We start from the raw sequence: 19,507 nt of genomic DNA on the forward strand, positions 1-19,507 counted from the left end.
ACCCATCAAATTTATATAGTAAATAAACATTTTATATTGAAATACTCCTTTTTGATTACTTACTTGTGTGTAAACACACACACACACACACACACACATATATATATATATATATATATATATATACACACACACACACACACATATATATATAGACACACACACACACACACATATATATACATATATATATGGATGTTATACAATGCTCTTTAATAAATACATGATGTAACTCATATATGTATCTCATTGATTCTTTTGATGAATGGTACCTTTATGCATTCATAGATTTTGGAAACATTAAAGATTTACGAGCGACAGGCAGGAAATAAGTTGCGGGACAGAGATAAAAAGTGCTATTGTGAAACTGTGTGGCATGTAAAAGGGAACTATTTCAAGAGCTGTGTGTTGAACATAAATGTAAAAAAGAAAGAAGAAAAAAACGGGTTGAACTGGTTGAGAGACAGGCGGCACACACACACACACACACACACACACACACACACACACAAATAAAACAGTAGCATGTCATGCTTCAGTAGATTAACACCAAGTTTTATTAAACATTCATCGATTCCCATACGTCAGTGTACAAATCATACTAAAAAGCAAGTCAGAGTTTCACATTTTTACAGTAAAGGATTAAAAACACCTGAAACAACAGAGCAGTTTCACGCCCAGGGGAACAACAGACCCAGATATGTCAGGAGTTTGCATGACACAGTCAAAATAGACATTGTCTTCAAACACGCTTATCCACAACTAAAAACTCTACTATCACCATCCACCCATGTACTCTTAGAGGAGGTTTCATCAAATAATTACACCACCATATTTTTTTGGGATTAAATGTCTGCAAATTATTCCACATGAAAACAGTGTAAAAAATACAGAATGAAAATAAACAGAACACCTAAAACTATTAATACTATTCCTTTGCAAGCACTGTATTTTTGCATTCAGGAAATGCAAATTGAGTTATAGTTATCATCATTGATACTGTAGAACTGTAGTAAAGATTTTGAAGACCTTTTTTGCATTTTGTCCTAAATATTTATATTTAGGCTACACTGCCTGAGATAATTGTCACAATCTCATCAGGTCAGGTCTGGAGATTGTTGCTAGCTGACTGAACCTGCTGTCCAGATTTTTAAGCATCTCTGGATGAAAGTCATCCTCAGGAATGGATATTTCATCCAGTTCATCACTGGCTGCAGGTTGTCCTTCATGCGTGTAACAGTGTGGTTTGTAAATACCACATTCCTCATCACGGGTTTGGAGAGCAAGTAGTTTCTGAGGAGAAGAAGGAAAAAAACAAAAGTACCATGAAAATAATTTACTTATGTCCTGTCAAACATTTGGACACAATTAACCAAATTTATTTCTCATGATCTAAAAAACCTGTTGATCTAAAGTTCTTAATGTTTACTCAGCTGACAAGGAGCGTTTTCAGAATGGTAATTTCTTCCAGTAATGTTAATAAAATGTTCATTTAGCAGAGTTATATGCTCTTTACTATTGTTTGAATGTCCACTTTAGATGTTCTACTAACTATAATTAACTTTGCAACTCAACTAGAAGTCTTTTTTTTTTTTTTTCGTGATGGCGCCGACGCTGATGGCTGCCTCCGTGGCTTGCTCCGCAGTTGTTTATATGTTTTTGTTAGTTTGTCCTCTCTTTAGTTTTATCCCTGCAATCAGTTTCACCAGAGACGAATTGCTGGACATTCGGAAGTACACACCACCCGATATTTCACCGGTTTTTGATTATTCTGATGTTTTGCTGGACATTGTAGTCGGGGGAGCTGCGGCGCTGATCAAGCGCTTCAGGACGCGCAGACGGGGGAAGAGAGCTTTTTTATTCCTTATTTTACTTGTTCTATTTTTTTTATTTTTTTTTATCTGTGTTTTTTTGTTCTGTCACTGTCATTCTGTTACACTGTGGAAGCTTCTGTCACGAAAACAAATTCCTCGTATGTGTAAACATACCTGGCAATAAAGCTCATTCTGATTCTGATTCTGATTCTGATTGGAGTATTAGCAGACTTTCTACATAGTATCTGCCAACACTTTATTTTGATGCTCTCCCAACAGACATTCTACTAAGTAACTTTGCAAGTACATGTCAACTTATTCTACTAACCCTAACCTTCCGTAACTGATACTCTAATGAGTGTTAATTGACATTTAGTTACAAAGTTACTTGTAGTTAGTAAAATGTCTATGTAACGAAGTAGACTATCAAAATAAAGTGGAACCAAAACATTTCATTTGGACGTTCATCTAATGTTTTTTTTTTTTTTAAATGTTAGCCTACTACTTTTTTTAAAAATGCCTAGAGAACATACAAAAGTAACGTTCCCATAATTTGTTCAAACAAACAAATTTGAATGTTCCCTTATTGTTCAAACAAACAAATAAATAAATAACGTTTTTAACATTGAAAAATTGGACATCACTCAAAATTAACGTTTTTATAACTTAAAGGGAACATTAACACAACGTTCTTAAAACTTTTTATTTTTTTTTTAGATGGCATTACTTTTTCGGAGTATCTATTTACACTAAGTGCAAATAGTCGGCCTTGTTGGCAGAGGCTATTTACACTAACTCCATCTACAAACGTGTGATAGGGATGGTCAACACTATAAAACACGGTTGTCAGTCTTTAGCTGTACTTGCGTAGATAGTAAAGCGCATTCCGTTGTCTTTTTGACGCGATCGACCCGGGTTCGAATCCACCTTTTGCCGAACTTTTTTTTTTCTCCCTTTTCAAATCTCATATCACATCGGAAAGGCATTTATTTTCAATAAAAATGAAGGAAATAATCAAAAAGTTGAAAATAAAGTATTGGGTAGGGTTAGGGAGGGCTTTATTGTCCCAATAAGGTGGCATCCATTTAATAATTTGAATTAAAATGATAATTTACACAATACATTACTGCATATTGTTTTATAATGTACTATAATACTGAGGTGCAGATAATTGCCACTATTCGCAATAAGTAGTATAAATAGCAGAAAATCCTGCTATTTCAACATAGTGTAAATAGCCTCTATCGCTATTTACACTTAGTGCAAATAGCCGCTGCCTTACTTTTTATCACAAAATTATATAAATAAAGAATGAGTAGACAGTAGAGTAGTAATGTACGCTGAAAGAGGCATAAATATTCTCTATTCTTTTTCTATTCTATCTACTTGTTTTTTTTTTACAAAAAATGACCCTCTAACACTAGCATTCTCTATTCTTTTTCTATTCTTTTGACTTGTTTTATTTTTTATTAAAAAAAGACCCTCTAACACTAGCGTTCCCTATTCTTTGTCTATTCTATCTACTTGTTTTGTTGTTGTTGTTTTTTTTTACAAAAAATGACCCTCTAACACTAGCATTCTCTATTCTTTTTCTATTCTTTTGACTTGTTTTATTTTTTATTAAAAAAAGACCCTCTAACACTAGTGTTCCCTATTCTTTGTCTATTCTATCTACTTGTTTTTTGTTTTGTTTTTTTACAAAAAATGACCCTCTAACACTAGCATTCTCTATTCTTTTTCTATTCTTTTGACTAGTTTTATTTTTATTAAAAAAAGACCCTCTAACACTAGCGTTCCCTATTCTTTGTCTATTCTATATACTTGTTTTCTTTTTATTTATTATAAAAAAAACCTTGCTACGTGTACAGCGTTAGGCTAACCGAGACTTGTCACAGCACTTACATATTATTGCTTTTTTGTTGGTTTTGATGGCTTCTATTGTCCTCATTTGTAAGTTGCTTTGAATAAAAGCGTCTGCTAAATGACTAAATGTAAATGTAAAATCACCTGGTTGATGAGAACGGCAAGGTTTTCACCCAAGTAAGATGCATTGATGTTGTAGGAATAATTGCTTCTACAACTTGATCTGACACTCGATTGCTGGTTGAAAAAAGCACAGAGAATGTTGTGAAAAAGGCTGGAGCTGTGCTGCAGTTAGCATATCATGTGAATTATTGCTGGCATTTTATTCTTACCTGAAAATTTCCTCTGTATGTACGACTTGTGGAATTCTGAAAAACATACATATCAGAAACATTCCATCACAAAACAAAGGAAATGACCAACACTTTGAAACCTTGCTGTGGCTGGTAATACTCACCCTGTACATCGAGCGTTTGAACGCCTGGTCGTTGTTGACTGACGATGGAGTCCGTGAAACGGCCTGCTGTCCTTTATGCATCACCTGGAAATCATGAAGCAAAATTATCTTTTTCCTGTTCATGGTAGCAAACAGGATGCATAATTTAAACTGAAGGAAGTAGAAATAAGATCTGCTTTTAATACTTTTAAATAAAACATAAAAAAAAAAATTCTGTTTGATTTACTCATGAACAATTTGTCATACACACAACATACAGGCTATTTCCAGAAACATTATAGATGATATTAATAATAAATCTTTGAACTTGGTTTGACAGCAAAATATTATTTCCCAGAACGCTCTAATTTACCCCAACTGTCAAAGAACATGAAGAGTTTTATTGTTACTCACAGTTTGTGTTGTGACCTTCTGGCTTGAGTTTACATTTTTAGTCGCATTTATACCGTTTACGTTGGAAGAATCAGTTTTGTGAATACCTATACTGGAAGATACCTTCATGAAGACATCATGATTGACATTAAAAGTTATTCAAGGCAACAAATGTTTAATGTTTGATATAAATATGAGCTGAACTTATCAATACTTTACACTTTACACTAAGGTTTGGGTTGTTATTATTATTAATTAATGAATTAGGTACTAACCATGCTCAAAAATGTTTACAGCATTTTTTAATCTATAAACGTAATGCAATGTTATGTATGCTATTTTACAGTATTTGTTATATTACAATAATTAATTACAACACTAATAACAAGTGTGTGTGTGTGTGTGTGTGTGTGTGTGTGTGCGCGCGCGTTTTTGTGACAAATGAGGACATACATTTGTATAATGACAAGGGTATGACATAGGTATTACAAGGAGAAGGTGACTTTTCAGGACATTACCCCATGTCCCCACTTTTCAGAACGCATATAAATCACACAGAATGGAGTGTATTGAAAATCTGAAATAGCACAAAGTTTCCTGTGAGGGGTAGGTTTGGTGTAGGGCAATAGAATATACGGTCTGTACAGTAGAAAAACCATTACGCCTATGGGATGTTTTCACTTTTCACAAAAACAAACCTCTGTGTGTGTGTGTGTGTGTGTGTGCGCGCATTTTTGTGACAAATGAGGACATAAATTTGTATAATGACAAAGGTATGACAGAGGTATTACAAGGAGAAGGTGACTTATGGAGACATTACCCCATGTCCCCAGTGTGTGTGTGTGTTTGTGTGTCAAATTATACATTTCATATTTATATTTTAACATTAACAAATGCTGTGTGCATTGTTCTTTCTTCTATAGATAATGTTGGCATAAGTGTTACATAAAACTGAATAAAATGCACAAATTCATACATTACTGAAAAACAGTTACTGTATGTTGTGTGAGGAAATTACCATGCAGTCTGTTCCTGGATTTTCCGTATTTGTTGTGATGAGATGACCGAGGCCATCATCCATCATAATCATTTTTTTCTTAGCCTTGCAGGACATCAGTAGACTTATTAAGCACATTGCTGAAATATAAAAAAGAGTGTATTTATTTTAAACTTGGATACTTCCACAAAGTTATCAGCTCCATTGACCACATTTTGAAGTGTTTAAATGAATAGTGAATGAAAATTTACTCAGGCCACTGAAGATGTTTGAGTTTGTTTCTTTATTGGATTTGGAGAAATGTAGCATTGCATCACTTGTTCACCAATGGATGCTCTGCAGTGAATGGGTGCTGTCAGAATGAGAGTCCAAACAGCTGATAGAAACATCACAATAATCCACAAGAAATCCACACGACTCCAGTCCATCAGTTAATGTCTTGTGAAGTGAAAAGATGCATGTTTATAAGAAACAAACCCATCATTAACATGTTTTAACTGTTGCTTTATGCTAAAAAAAGTCCATAATCCATAACATTGCTTCCTCCAATACATTCTGACGGCACCCATTCACTTCAGAGGATCCATTGGTGAGCAAGTGATAAAATGTTCAGATTTGTTCAGAACAAACAAACTCATCCACATCTCGTGGATGGCCTGAGGGTGTCAATTGTCAGCAAATTTTCATTTTTGGGTTTCAGTTCTATTCCTTTATCAGAAAAGCAGAAAAACAAACATTCTAAGTGCCTTGTGGCAAAACAAAACTACAGTATTTACAGAGAACAAATTCAAAAGTGTATGTGTCATTCAAAAAACAGGTTTCTACAGGTTTCCATGGCAAGTCTTATTGTTTTACCACACCCTTCATGGTTAGATTGACTTGTACAGAAGGATGGGTTTTCAGTATTATGAAACAGTTTGCAAAATCCTTCATCACCTATTAGTGCTCTTAATGTCATCCAAACATTGGAAATCACCATCTCACCTGTAAGAATCAGAATTGCAAGAACAACCATCCAGGCGGCAACAGGCCCCATCCGAGCCTGCGAGAGCATCCTGACATGGCAGTTGGGAGTGATAGAGCAGTCGCACACCGTGACCGTCAGGTTCTGGATGGAGTGAAATCCCTGCTGGTCTGATATTTTGATCTGCAGGAGGTGATGACCTGAATACACACGTTTTTCTTTTACAAGACTCACCGTCGTGCCTTTAGGAGAAAAATAGTGATGATAAAATGAGAGTTCGTATTAGTGTAAGTATATACTATGGGTCAAAAGTTTGGAATAATTAAGAGTTTTAATTGTTTTTAAAATAAGTCTCTTACACTCACCAAGGCTGCATTTATTTGATCAATAATACAGTAATATTGTGAAATATTATTACATTTTAAAATTACTATTTTCTATTTGAATATATTGTAAAATGTCATTTATTCCTGTGATCAAAGCTGCTCAAGAAACATTTATGATCAATGTTGAAAATAGTTGTGCTGTTTAATATTTTTCTTTTAAACACATAAAAAAGTCTTAATTATTCTAAACTCTTGGCGGTTAATGTACTGTAGGCACAGAAATCTTCAGGAGGTCATGGAAGAACGCTCAGGACATTATTTGCCCAAAGTCAGCATACAACGGTGTTAATAACCTATTTTATTTTTCTGATGTCTTTTCCAAGTGAAATATGATGTTCAGTGAGAGAGATTGTTGGGTGGTCTGGACCGAGTGAAGTAGATGGTGGCATTACCATGAGCTGGTTCAACCCTCCATTTGTCCTTAACATCTCCTAAAAGCTCATAGTAGAAAGGTGATTCGTATGGAGGAAAGTCCAGGTCTACGGCTGTGATGTTGACCAGTGTGGGCTCTTTATCTATGCAAATGCTGACTGCATTCCTCTCCAGTATTGGTACGTTATCATTTTGATCATTCAGGTGAATGACTAGAGTTCCAGTGCCTGTCAGCGGAGGAACACCTGCCGATCAGAGACATGGAGGAAACAGAAATTAGAGTACAAAACATGATCCGGAATCATGAGCTAGACAGATATTGAGAGGTTTTTATGTAAGTAAACTAGTTATCAGTTAAGATATAAGCTACAAGGAGTCACAGGTCATTTCGTAAAGCAGCGTAAATGTGCATGTATCTCAAATGAAATTAATTTGAAAATAAAAGGAAAGGAATTGTCTATATATATATATATATATATATATATATGATAATATCAGTAATGAGTACATTTAATGTCTTACCTTCATCCACAGCATACAGGGTTGCTATATAGGTGCCGTTTATCACAAATGGTGACTCTCTATCCAGAATTTTAATTGTGGATACTTGTCCAGTCTTTGCATCAATAGTTATCCATTTATCAATATCTTCACCTTTAACAAATCTGAGATTCGAAGAAACACCAGATGAATTCACCTTTGTTTATATGTGATACTTTTCTTTCAATAAACTACAGTACACTCTAAAAAATGCTGGGTTAAATACAACCCAGTGCTGGGGTTAAACGTACTGTATACAGTAATATTAGCTTCTCTTACTTAAATGTGTTTACGTGGCTTCCATCCATGTCTTTAGCGGTGAAGGTTGTAAGACTTGTTCCTACATCTATGTTCTCCATTACCACAACGTGTTTAACAGGGGGAATAAACACTGGAGGGTCATTGACATCTTCTACATAAATGGTCACTGGAATGCTGTAATAGAGGTTTGCAGCACTCATGCCAGAGTCTTGGGGTATTTTGTCGAGCACCCACATGGCATTTGGTACTTTCTTTTTAATCTTACAGGAAAAGTAAGGAATTTCATTCTGCACACTGATGGACAGATTGTGATTTGTTTGCTCCTCGTAGTCCGTTTGCTGAAATGAATAAAGAGAGTTTAGAGAAAAATCAACATGAATGTATATAGAGATGTTTTTTTTTTATCTGTTCTGTTTCAAAATACCTGCTATTCGAGCAATCCGTCACATACTGATGCTTGGTCAGGACCCCTTTAGAGTCACTTTGAGCCCCGTCTCATGAAAATGCGTATCAATAGCACAATTTTTTTTAATTTTTTTTTACGACTTTGGCGTGCATTCAATACGCACATGTTTGACTTGCATATAATACACAGTTTTTGCGTGCATATGATACACACCTTGTTGGTGTGCATATAATACGCATTTTGGCGTACATATAATACGCACTTATCCCACACCCCTAAACCTACCAATTGCATATCATATGCATGCCAAAGTCGATTTTTGCATATAAATAGTACACCAAATAGAAACAGAAAATCGTGCCATTGAAATGCACATTCATGAGATGGGGTCACTTTTCAATGTGCAGGGTATTCCATTGCTTTGAGTTGTTTGCCTTATGCGTCAGACCAAGACACATTTCATGGTTTGCATGCATTTGTAAAAATATAAATCATTTTATATCAATTTTGGAGCACCTAGCTCACGCCACCCCTACCCTAAGCCTACCCACTGAAAGTACAGTCACAGGTATTTATTGCAAAAACTAATCATAAAAAAGCTGCATAAAATCATTACAAACAAGTCGTCTGAACCCATACGATATCTTTATGCAAAGAACAGAGTAGGTTTTAATCGCTGAAAATGATTCCGCTCCAGTAAATCGCATTTCATGCAAAAAAAACAACAACTCACATTCCATGCAAAAAGATACTAGGGGCCAGATTTACTTATAGATTGCGCCAACACAAACCATCTTTTAGCATTAAAATAGTACTGTCAGGATTTGACTAAAGACGTGCAGTGAGGACACAGTTATTTCTGCACCTGACCTTATTGAATATGCACTTGTTTCCCTTTCAGAGAGTATCAAAATGAATCACAAAACGTGATTTACTAACGTTTGCGCTTGTCAAATTACTGGTATTTGTGCCATTATTTAACGCCCAAAAAAAGCATCCAAACATATCCATATGGTAATTTGTGCTGCGCTTGGTAGATTGCATTGGTCATTAAGGAAATGAGATGTTGAGAATTTGTGCGATGTCAGTAAATCACTCACAGCAAATTCCACGCCCATCTGCACTGTTTTGGAACTATGCTTTCACGCAAAAATTTGCCCTTTTTAGTAAATCTGGCCCTAGGTGTGTTTGATGTCATGTAGCGCTGCAAAGAAGACCGATCGGCAGCTGACTTGAAGCAGTGCATGTCGGTTAGAAATTTTGTCCGACTTCAGACAATGCCGACGGCACGTCTCTGTAACGTATCCACCTTTTTCTTGCCGTAAAAATGGGCGCGGCCATTTGTAAATTCTATGGGTCTAGCTTCCGGTCTCAGCTATTTTAGTTGTACAAAACAGTTCATTTTTGCTGCTTGACATTGAAAATTGGTGTGTCTTACCATATTATTTTAATGTATTATCTTAATTATGAACACATTGGTTTGTAGTGCAAACAGTTTTACCATTTACTGCACGTTGTTATTCTTGTTGTTAGCGGTTAATGATCCGGAAGTCTCGCCCATAGGCTTACTTCCGCGTTGAAGAAAAAGGTGGATAGCTTCAAAGTACTGTGAGAGCGTTTCGAGAGCCAGCGCAGCTTTTACAGAGTGACTGCAGGAGCTTTGATGATGACACAGCTGTTTCATGCTTGGCCAAATTCACCACATGACAACGATGACGTGTGTTTCGGGTTTATTCTAATTCCAATAATGCTCACAAATCTGTGATTTTAGAACAGTAAAAGCTTTTTTACTGTAGTCACAATGTTATATTGAGTCACATTTATCAAAAAAACACTGATAAAAGCATATATACCCCCACTTTACTGGCATTTAAATAGTATATGTTTATGTTGAACTTTATTCTTGAACAGATGGCGCTGTATTAAGCAGTAAATAAAAAGTGTTTCTGTTGCTCATGAAAACATTTCTGATACGTCTGTGTATTTGACAAATATTGTATTTAATTTACTTCATCTGTGATCGAGTATGCAAACACCGTGAGAGCATCACTACCGAGCAGAAAGTGAGATGGTCCTCACTGCAGAACACAAGATCAAGGGGGCGTGGTTGGATCCAGATCCAACTCCTCCCACCTGACATATCCCTAAACCTACCCGTCTCCACCCCCTGATCCCTAAACCCACCCATCTCCACCCCTAAACCTACCATCTCCACCTCCTAGATGTGGCTCCAACCCCGCCCCCTGGATCTTGTGTTCTGCAGTGAGGGGCTACTGTAGAAAGTGTCCAACTTGACATCTCCGCTTTCAATTCCGCCCCCGACTGCAAGTGGCAACTCTCGCCATTGGTCACATTGACGCCATCTCGTCAAATTGGTATGTGCAGCGCCGCATGACACGCCTACTCCCATACTTTAGCATGATGCAATCGGTCACGAGACACACAAGAGCCAATGACATTTCACAACCAGAGCTGACGTGACGCTTCTTCTGGCAGCAATTTATTTTTTTAATTTGTGTGAAGACTGCACATAGGATCTGACCTTTACGGTGGATGGAGACGGTGATCGTGTTCATTTTTTACCTCACAAATCAAACGTTTTGCCTCGGAAGACTTGGAATATTAATACTTTTTGACTAAATTGTGACTGTAGTTGTATCTGCCTGTTATATCCTGTGTTTTATTGACAAATGGTAGGTTTAGGGGCAGGGGTTGGGTGCTCATAAATGTGTAAATAGTGAAATGTAAATAAAATTGTGACTGTTTGCATTGAAAAATCACACCCCAACATACTCTATATACCATAATGGCAAAATTATTACCCAATATATAATTTAATCATGATGATAAAATTCCAAATGCCTTTCGCATCTGCATACTGACGCCAAAGGTTTCTAATTTTAAGCAATGGAGGACCCTGCACGTCAAAAAATGAAAGGGGTAAACAAATGAGTGACCCTTTGTGTCAAAAAGTGATGCCAAAGGGTCCTGACCAAGCGTCAATATGTGACGAGTTGGGAGTGAGAATGTGTTTTGTGCAGAGGCAACTATACAAGGCATTTCTGTGTAAACTGATTTTAGAGCATCATAATCAGCAACACAGACTCAACCTTTGGGCAGGTTGGCTAGCAAAACAAAACATCAACCATCTGCCTACCTTAATGACTGTTAAAATCCCTTCATTCGTAACAGGGTCTGTTTCTATTTTGAATATTTCTTTTTTATCTTCGTGGATTGTGTATTTGGCTTTCCAAGCTTTTGAACCACGGATGTCTTTGTCTGTTACTTGCAGTCGCAGAACTTCAACCCCAGTTTCTCTCTCCTTGACCTTCCCTGGTCCCTAAAATAAGTCAAATATTTCATTGGGTTTCACTGGAAAGTATGTCTAACTTGCCATTGAAAGCAATAATCAAGAATATCACAAGCATAATAACAGTCCACTATGAAACTTACCGTTTTGCCAGAGAACTCTGGAAGATTGTTGTTATTGTCCGAAATATTGATTATCAGTGTACTTGTACTTGAGAGCTGTATCTTTTCCCCTTTGTCCTTTGCTTCAACAAGGATTGTGTATTTCTGAGCTTTCTGGAAAAGATTCATTTAGCAGAACACTTCTTAGATGGAAAAGGAGAAATATTTATAAAGCACGAAAAGCAAAACGTGTTGCCTGAATGGAATAACAGATGTATCAAAGGTACAAAAATAGTGCATTAATACCATTGAAAGTAATTAAGTTCATACCTCATAGTCTAAACACCCCTTAAAATAAATTGTGCCAGATACTTTTTGCTGCTGAATATAAAATTCAACATTATCTGTCTTTGGTGTGACAGACTTGATTGTGAAAACGAATGTTCCATTGTTTGTACTTGAATCATCTTCATCAGAAGCCAGTACGGTCAGTACTTCTTTGCCTTGATAGATATTGAGAAAATTAAGTGTTAATACTTACACATCCATCATTATTTATAAACACTAATGCTGTTTCAAACCTGTATACTGTTATTCTTCCTGTGGAAACGTATGCTGTAAATATATATTTTTAAAATCATTACGTGGCCCATGCTGTTCAACAACAGTTTATGGTGCCAGTGACTGTCAAGCTCAAAAAACACACATTCGATGGACGTGAGAAACTGACCAAAATAAAAGTAATTGAAATCTTCCTCACAGTCCGCACAAAAATTACTCTTATGTCATTCCAAACCCATAAGGCTTTTGTTCAAAACACATATGAAGATATTCTGTCCCTACATTGACTGTCCATTACATCAAAACACTGACATTTCAAAAAGTATATATAAGACATTGTAGAAGTAATCCATGAATTGAGCATGGATTACCTCGTTACTCTCCTTCGTCTCCGCGTTCCTCGTCTTCTCACAGGAGCACCGTAACAGAACACCGGACCAAACAAAAGAATTTAACTGTATGTTTTCCCTCAGTTTGATTTCCGTTTTTTTGTACAGTGTTTCTTTTGATTCCCGTGTTTTCCCCATGGATCCCCTCGCCGCTTTGTTCGTCTCCCTATCCCGTAAGGACCTGCCCCTTGTGGAGTATGTGGTTGAGTTCAGCCAGCTCGTCGCTCTAACGGCGTTCAACGATGCTGCTATGAACTCCCTGTTCGGGATCGGGGGAAAATACCACCACCCCGTCGACCTCCCAGACACCACTGGACTGAGCTGGAGGGAAGCTATCATCCGGTGGCTGGAGAGCATCTATCCCCGATCCAGAGCACAGCCAGACCTAGAGCCCAGCCCACCATCACCCCACTGCGTGAAGCCCAAGCCCGAGCCCACCGATGACGGAGAGCCCGAGACCGCCGCGACCGATGAGCCATTGCCGCATGGAGCGACAGAGCCGAGGATCGCCGCGGAGCCGGAGCTGTTTATGACGTCAGTCCAGGTGTGAGAGTTGGCTACAACGCCCGCCACGAGGGAAAGAGCCGTGGACAGCGAGAGCACAGAGAGGAGCTCAGCCCACTGCGCCATGACTGAGGGTGAACTTTTTGAGGAACTGGGACTGTGGAATGCTGAAGGGGATCCTGATCCTGAAGGGGATCCTCTCCTCCCTCCTATTTCCCCGTCCAGCCCAGAAAGAGACTCTGTTCCCGAGCTCAGCCCAGAGAGGGCTTCTGTCCCTGAGTCCAGCCCAGAGGGGGCTTCCGTTCCCAAGTCCGGCCCGGAGAGGGCTTCTGTTCCCGAGTTGGGCCCAGAGAGGGCTTCCGTTCCCAATTTTTCGGCCCAGAGAGAGGGCTTCCGATCCCAAGATCGGCCCTGAGAGGGCTTCTGTTCCTGAGTTTAGCCCAGAGAGGGCTCCTGTTCCTGAGTTCGGCCCAGAGAGGGCTCCTGTTCCCAAGTCCGGCCCAGGGAGGGCCTTTGCTCCTGATTGCAGCCCTGAGAGCCCGGAGGCTCAAAAATGCCCTCCCGCTCCTGCCTCCACCACCGCTGTCATCTGGCAGCCCTTCTGCTCACCCTCAGCCCACCATCTGTTCGGTGCGAGCACCGCGGGTCTGCCAGTCTCCATCATCGGCATGGCTGGAGAACCCCTTGCCTCCGCCTCCAGCCTCTGAATCCTGGACTCCGCCTCGGCCCGTCGACCCAGCGGCTCCACCATGGCTCCTAGCTCCCTCCTCTCTGCCGTGGCCCGTCAGTCCACTGGCTCCGCCGGGCTCCCTCATCCCTCCGGCTCCGCCTTGGTCTGTCGTCGTCCATCCGTCGCCTCGGGACTCCACTCCTCCGGCTGCACCTTGTCCCTCCGTCCCTCCGGCTCTGTCAGGCTCCTCCTTCCCTTCGGCTGCTCCTCGGTCCTCTGTCACTCCGGCTCCACCACGGCCTTCCAGATCCCCACCTCCGCATCGGTCACCTGAGCCATCTGTTCCCCCTTGGCCCTCCGGATCCTCCTCGTCACCCTGACTCATCGGCTCTCCGTCTCCGCCGCCATTGGTCGGCCCCCTGGAGTCATCAGCCCTTTCTCCTCCATGGCTCCTCCCTCCGTCGGCTCCTCCTTGGGTCGCCATTACGGCTGTGGCCTGGGTCCCACCTAGCGTTGCATGCTCCAAGTCCTTCCTGTCTCTCCCCTGGCTGCTCCCTCCTTCATCACCACCCTAGACTCTGTCTGCTGGCCCCCTCCCGTGTGTCCGTCCTCCTCCCGAGCCTCATCCCAAGGTCCCACCCGTCCCTCCCTCTGATGTTTCTACGGCGCGAGGACGCACCTTCTGGGAGGGGGGAGATATGTCAGGAATATGGACCTGTTTTGTTATATTTTCTCCCATATGCTCCCCATGACCGAGTTTTTCCCTCTCGTTGAGTAGTCATTTGATTCACCTGTGTCCCATTAATTACCCTTGTTAAGCCCTGTATATAAAGTGTTGTCTGTTCCTGGTTTCCTTTGTCCGGTGTTAACGTCATTTTGTCTGTCAGTAATACGTGCTACGTGTGTTTCTCCTGACTACCGTGTTACCCCCTGTGTGGGTAAATAAAGACTGTTCCTCGTTACTCTTCATCGTCTCCGCTTTCCTCGCCTCCTCCTAAAAGCACTGTGACAATATACAGCAGTGTGTTTTTTATTCCTTTTTCATAATTTATTTTGTGTTCAGTCATTTAATTTTTATTTCATTGGTTTATGTTAAATTAATTTAAACAAACAAATACACAAGCAAAGATATAAACTAATAAAGAAATATACATAAGAACATGCCGGATGTCCTGCAGGTGACCTTATAAATCTGTCTCCTTACAACACACTAAGGGAATTACGATGACTCCAGAGCACTCGTAGATCTTTGACAATTTTCAAGTTCTACTTAAGTTACGATGCTTTTGGGAAACAGACCGTAAGTCTAAGATGATTCGTACGACCATTTTTACAATCTACTTAGCCTTACGAAGCTTTTGGGAAACGCAACCCTGATCAGTGGTGTTTCAAAGGTGATCAAAAGTCTTTTGGATCCACATGAGGCTGTGTAAATGATGAGAGAATTTTCATTTTTGATTATCTTTTTAATAGTAATGGTAATTGCAAAAGCCTGTGTAGATGTGTAGTAATTCTAATAATTAAAAAATGTTTACTTTCGTGTTATGAAGAAAAAAAATAACACTGTGGACTACAATGACACGAGGGTAAGTAAATAATGACAGAATGTTCTGTTTTGTGTGTTTTGTTTCATAAATAAAATAGTGAAGTAGTGAAGTGCAAACTATAATGGATTACCTTGATCATGTGACTCGTCCACAGTCACTTCATAGACTGACATTTGAAATTTTGGTGCGTGGTCATTTACGTCCAATATTTTGATCTCAAGCCCAAGTCTTGTATCCACTTCATTATTGGATTGATTTCTTGCTTCAAATGTCGACTGCAATTGAGTCCAGTGAATATCAGTATACAGGCCTTTCTTGCAGTGTATTTGAATTAATTTCAATGCTGCTATGCAATGGATACGTCATTCTTAAGGAGAACTTACATGGAGAATTTTAGGGTCGCTTTCATAGTCCACCTTTCCGTGTACTAATATATAACCTGATTTATCAATGCTGAGAATATTTTTTGGATCTTCATCCACACCCTGACCATGTAGTATGTAATTTACTAAATAAGACCTTTCGAGTTCAACCTGAAACACAAACAACATACACACTAAAATGTTCACATGATCATTATTATCCAGCAAATTAACATGTAATGTGAAAAATACTCTTCAAATAGAACTGAATTGAATGAGCTCTATAGCTGAAAGCAGTGACTGTTATGATGCCGCTCACCTTGCCTATTTTATATGGAAACGGACTAGTGTATTCTTCCTCAATAGTAAACGAATCAATGATCCATGCACGCTTCTGTCGTATCCTCCCGCTGTCAGCCCATACACACACGCTCCAGACAGACTGAGTTGAAATGACAAAAGTTAAGTCAATGTGTGAATCTGGCCATAACATGTCCATATCATAGAGAAGCATATGTGAAATAGCACTATAGCACTATAGAATTTAATGTGAACTGCAAAAAAAAAAACTCATAATTCTTACTTAATTTTCATGAAAATAATATGAAAACAATCCAAAGCAATATTAAAGTAGTTTGAAGAATGTTGGTTGATGGTAGCCATTGATTTTTTCCCCAATACTATGGAAGTCAATGGCTACCAGAAACTAAATAAACTGGCAACATCATATGAAAGTCAAAGAACCAAATTTGAATGGTTTTGTGGCAATATGTAGGATTTACTTTTAATTTGCACTCTAAAATTGCTAGTAAATTTGATAAACAATTACAAAGAAACGGCAAGTAATGCATTGAATTAAGTGAGAAATTTTGAAGTAAAAAGACCAAAGACTTATTTTAATAATGTACTAAACTTTTTTTTATAGTGAAGATGGTTTCAAATTTGAAATGAAGATCCCTAAATTACTTTGAAAAATTATTTTTAAATATAAACATTTTGCTGAGAAGATTTTGACAAAGCAATTAAGTTAATTTTCAGTTATCATCATAATCAGGTTAATTAAATATAGTTTTCACTGCATAGACGTACTGTCCGTTGTTTATACTTGATTTTATCACCAAAAGAGAGAATAAATAATGTTGCATAAAGATTCCTTATTCATAATGTCAGGGTGAAAGTCCCTTCATTTAGTCTGACAGGCATATTATTTATGATTTAACTTTAATTAACTCATTTGTTTTCCCACAGTGTCATTTGGTATGATCAGAGGTAGACAGTAACGATGTGCATTTACTTGATTACTATGTACTTAAGTATATTTTTTGAGTATCTGTACTTTACTTGAGTATTATTTTTCTGGAAACCTACGACTTTAACTTCACTACTTTGGAAAGGTGAATATCGTACTTTTCACTTCTGTCGAGTTCCTCGAAGTAGAAATTCGTAGCAGTTTTGAAAGTCTTTTTTTTTTAGTTTTTTTTTTTTTTTCAGTAATCACTCTTGTTGGTTTACGCCAAGTGATTTCCCAGCATTTTTTCCCCCCAGCACACTGACCAGTTGCAAATGTGATATTTATTTACAACAATTTAATAAGAAGAATTTATTGTGATATATATATTAGACACAATGGGCTGATTTTGCAAAATTGTGTAAATGAAAATATTACCTAAAAAGCCACAGAAGAACTGTTGTGCGCCTCCTAACAAAGCACAATAGGTGTTACACAATAAGCAGCACTGTTTTATAGCAGGTTGGTTTTTTTCTTTCTTATCAGTATTTACATCAATTTCACTGTCTACTCTGTTCAAATGTGGATGAATGGCTACACATAGATGTGTGCACACACTGCCAGAGGTGGGTATGGGGTGTTCAATAAAATCGTTTTTTGTCAACTCACTTGTTTCTTTTCTATAGGTTTTTAACATTCTAAAAGCTCTTTATTCCAAAGATACTACAAGCTAGTCAGTGTATTCAGTAGGTGTAATGCAAAGTTGCTTCAGAGGCATTGCAAGTACAACATACAACAATAATAAAACAGTGCATTGACATATAAAAGGAAATGTCTTTTGGTACTTAAGTACTTTTAAAAGCAAGTACTTCTGTACTTTTACTTAAGTAAAAATCTGTCTTTTTTAACTTTCACTTGTAAGGGAGTAATATTTGACCAGCAGTATCTGTACAGTACATTCACTCAAGTAATGGAGTCGTGTACTTCGTCCACCTCTGGGTATGACTAACTAAAACCCTAATTTAATTTGATCGTGGAATGATAGCACCGAGGTTATAGTCCACACTGACATGCCATTGAAGTCCACATACTGTATCTGCAGCACAGCTGCTGAAAATAAGACACAAAGTATCCTTTAGAAGTTGAATAGTTGTCAGTATCGGTTAATGATGTCAAAAGCTAATTAGTTACTGCTGATGGCAAAACTTTCAAAGTTTAGGACCACTGCCAATTCAATATCTAGGCGTTTTCCCGAAAACATAATATGTATTTTCTGGCCAGCATTCACAGTAATAAATCAAGTGTGATTTCTGTAATGTTTATGTTTCTACAAATGCTTGAGGACATATACGTTTGCAAACCCCATCACAAATTCTTATTGCCATGTCAATCCTTGAAAAATGAAGCAGTAAAGAATACTATATACAATAATTAGATATAGCCATGCATTTTGACTCAATTCACACAATTAGTTATTATTTATTAATAATAAGCATATATGAGAGTAGACAGGTGCCTTAAGGCATGAGCTTACAATGCAAACAATTCTTAAAGTGCATACTAATGTTCTTGAGTCATGACCCGAAAGATTTAGAGCAGGGGTGTCCAACCCTGCTCCTGGAGAGCTACCGTCCTGCAGACTTTAGTTCCAACCCTGCTCCAGCACACCTGTCTGTAATTATCAAGCAACCCTGAACACCTTGATTAATTGGTTCAGGTGTGTTTGATTGGGGTTAGAGCTGAAATCTGCAGGATGGTAGCTCTCCAGGAGCAGGGTTGGACACTCCTGATTTAGAGCAATGAAAGTCCCTTTCGTCCACACCCCTAATGGCTGTAACATAAACCAAATTCAACAGAACTAATTCAAACATGCCCTTCCTTTGCAGTTCTTACTATCTGACGCATGGCAAGCAATCACATCAGCTAATCATTCAATGCAAAGCAAACCTTCTGTAGCCCATTGTTCATAAAGCTGGCTTTATACCGTTTGACAGACTGAGTTCCTGCAACATAAATGCCTAAATATGAGCAGAGAAACATGAGGCGGTGCGAGCGGCTCTAGTGTATCACATCACACAGAGCTTTAACTCACCAGCAGCAGGAGAAAGCTGACAGGAAGGGTCCTCATGCTGAAGCAGATCAACACTGAGACTGAGCTTTCCTCTGTGTCTTACAGTAATCCAGGCTGCTCATGTGACACGAGAGAGAGAGAGAGAGAGAGAGCGAGAGAGAGAGAGAGGAGGGCATATTCAAATGACGGTGAGAAATAACTGGGGCCAGGGTTTACTAGTTTTTGTAAGTATTTTGAAAATAGATTTTACTTGCATATTTTATGTTGTCATTTTAATTGTATTTACATTTTTAGTATTTTGTTATGTTTTGTCATTTTGTTTTCGTAATAAA

At 38.4% G+C, this 19,507-nt stretch overlaps 1 protein-coding gene across 1 annotated transcript; it reads right to left on the reverse strand.

The window, feature by feature from the left end:
- Positions 1 to 841: 841 nt before the first annotated feature.
- Positions 842 to 19,306, reverse strand: cdh26.2 (cadherin 26, tandem duplicate 2). The gene is made up of 17 exons (XM_016513684.1): positions 19,197 to 19,306; positions 16,196 to 16,318; positions 15,898 to 16,047; positions 15,645 to 15,789; positions 12,174 to 12,346; positions 11,886 to 12,017; positions 11,590 to 11,772; positions 8,045 to 8,364; positions 7,748 to 7,890; positions 7,246 to 7,470; positions 6,488 to 6,709; positions 5,525 to 5,643; positions 4,528 to 4,629; positions 4,135 to 4,218; positions 4,010 to 4,045; positions 3,822 to 3,914; positions 842 to 1,293 (listed from the first exon to the last, which is right to left on the reverse strand). Exons 1-17 carry the CDS (start codon positions 19,230 to 19,232, stop codon positions 1,087 to 1,089), a joined length of 2,493 nt encoding a protein of 830 aa, XP_016369170.1. The 5' UTR covers positions 19,233 to 19,306; the 3' UTR covers positions 842 to 1,086.
- Between the last annotated feature and the right edge of the window lie 201 nt (positions 19,307 to 19,507).

The sequence above is a fragment of the Sinocyclocheilus rhinocerous genome, unplaced genomic scaffold (genome assembly GCF_001515625.1).
Source record: "Sinocyclocheilus rhinocerous isolate Xijiao unplaced genomic scaffold, SAMN03320098_v1.1 scaffold776, whole genome shotgun sequence".
In the NCBI taxonomy this organism is placed as follows: Eukaryota; Metazoa; Chordata; class Actinopteri; order Cypriniformes; family Cyprinidae; genus Sinocyclocheilus; species Sinocyclocheilus rhinocerous.

Coding starts and splice junctions, on each gene's coding strand:
- cdh26.2 (XM_016513684.1), bottom strand. CDS start 19,232: ATGAGGACCCTTCCTGTCAGCTTTCTCCTGCTGCTG. Junction 16,048..16,195: donor TTCCATATAAAATAGGCAAG/GTGAGCGGCATC, acceptor TTTGTGTTTCAG/GTTGAACTCGAAAGGTCTTA. Junction 1,294..3,821: donor TTGCCGTTCTCATCAACCAG/GTGATTTTACAT, acceptor TCTTCTCCTCAG/AAACTACTTGCTCTCCAAAC.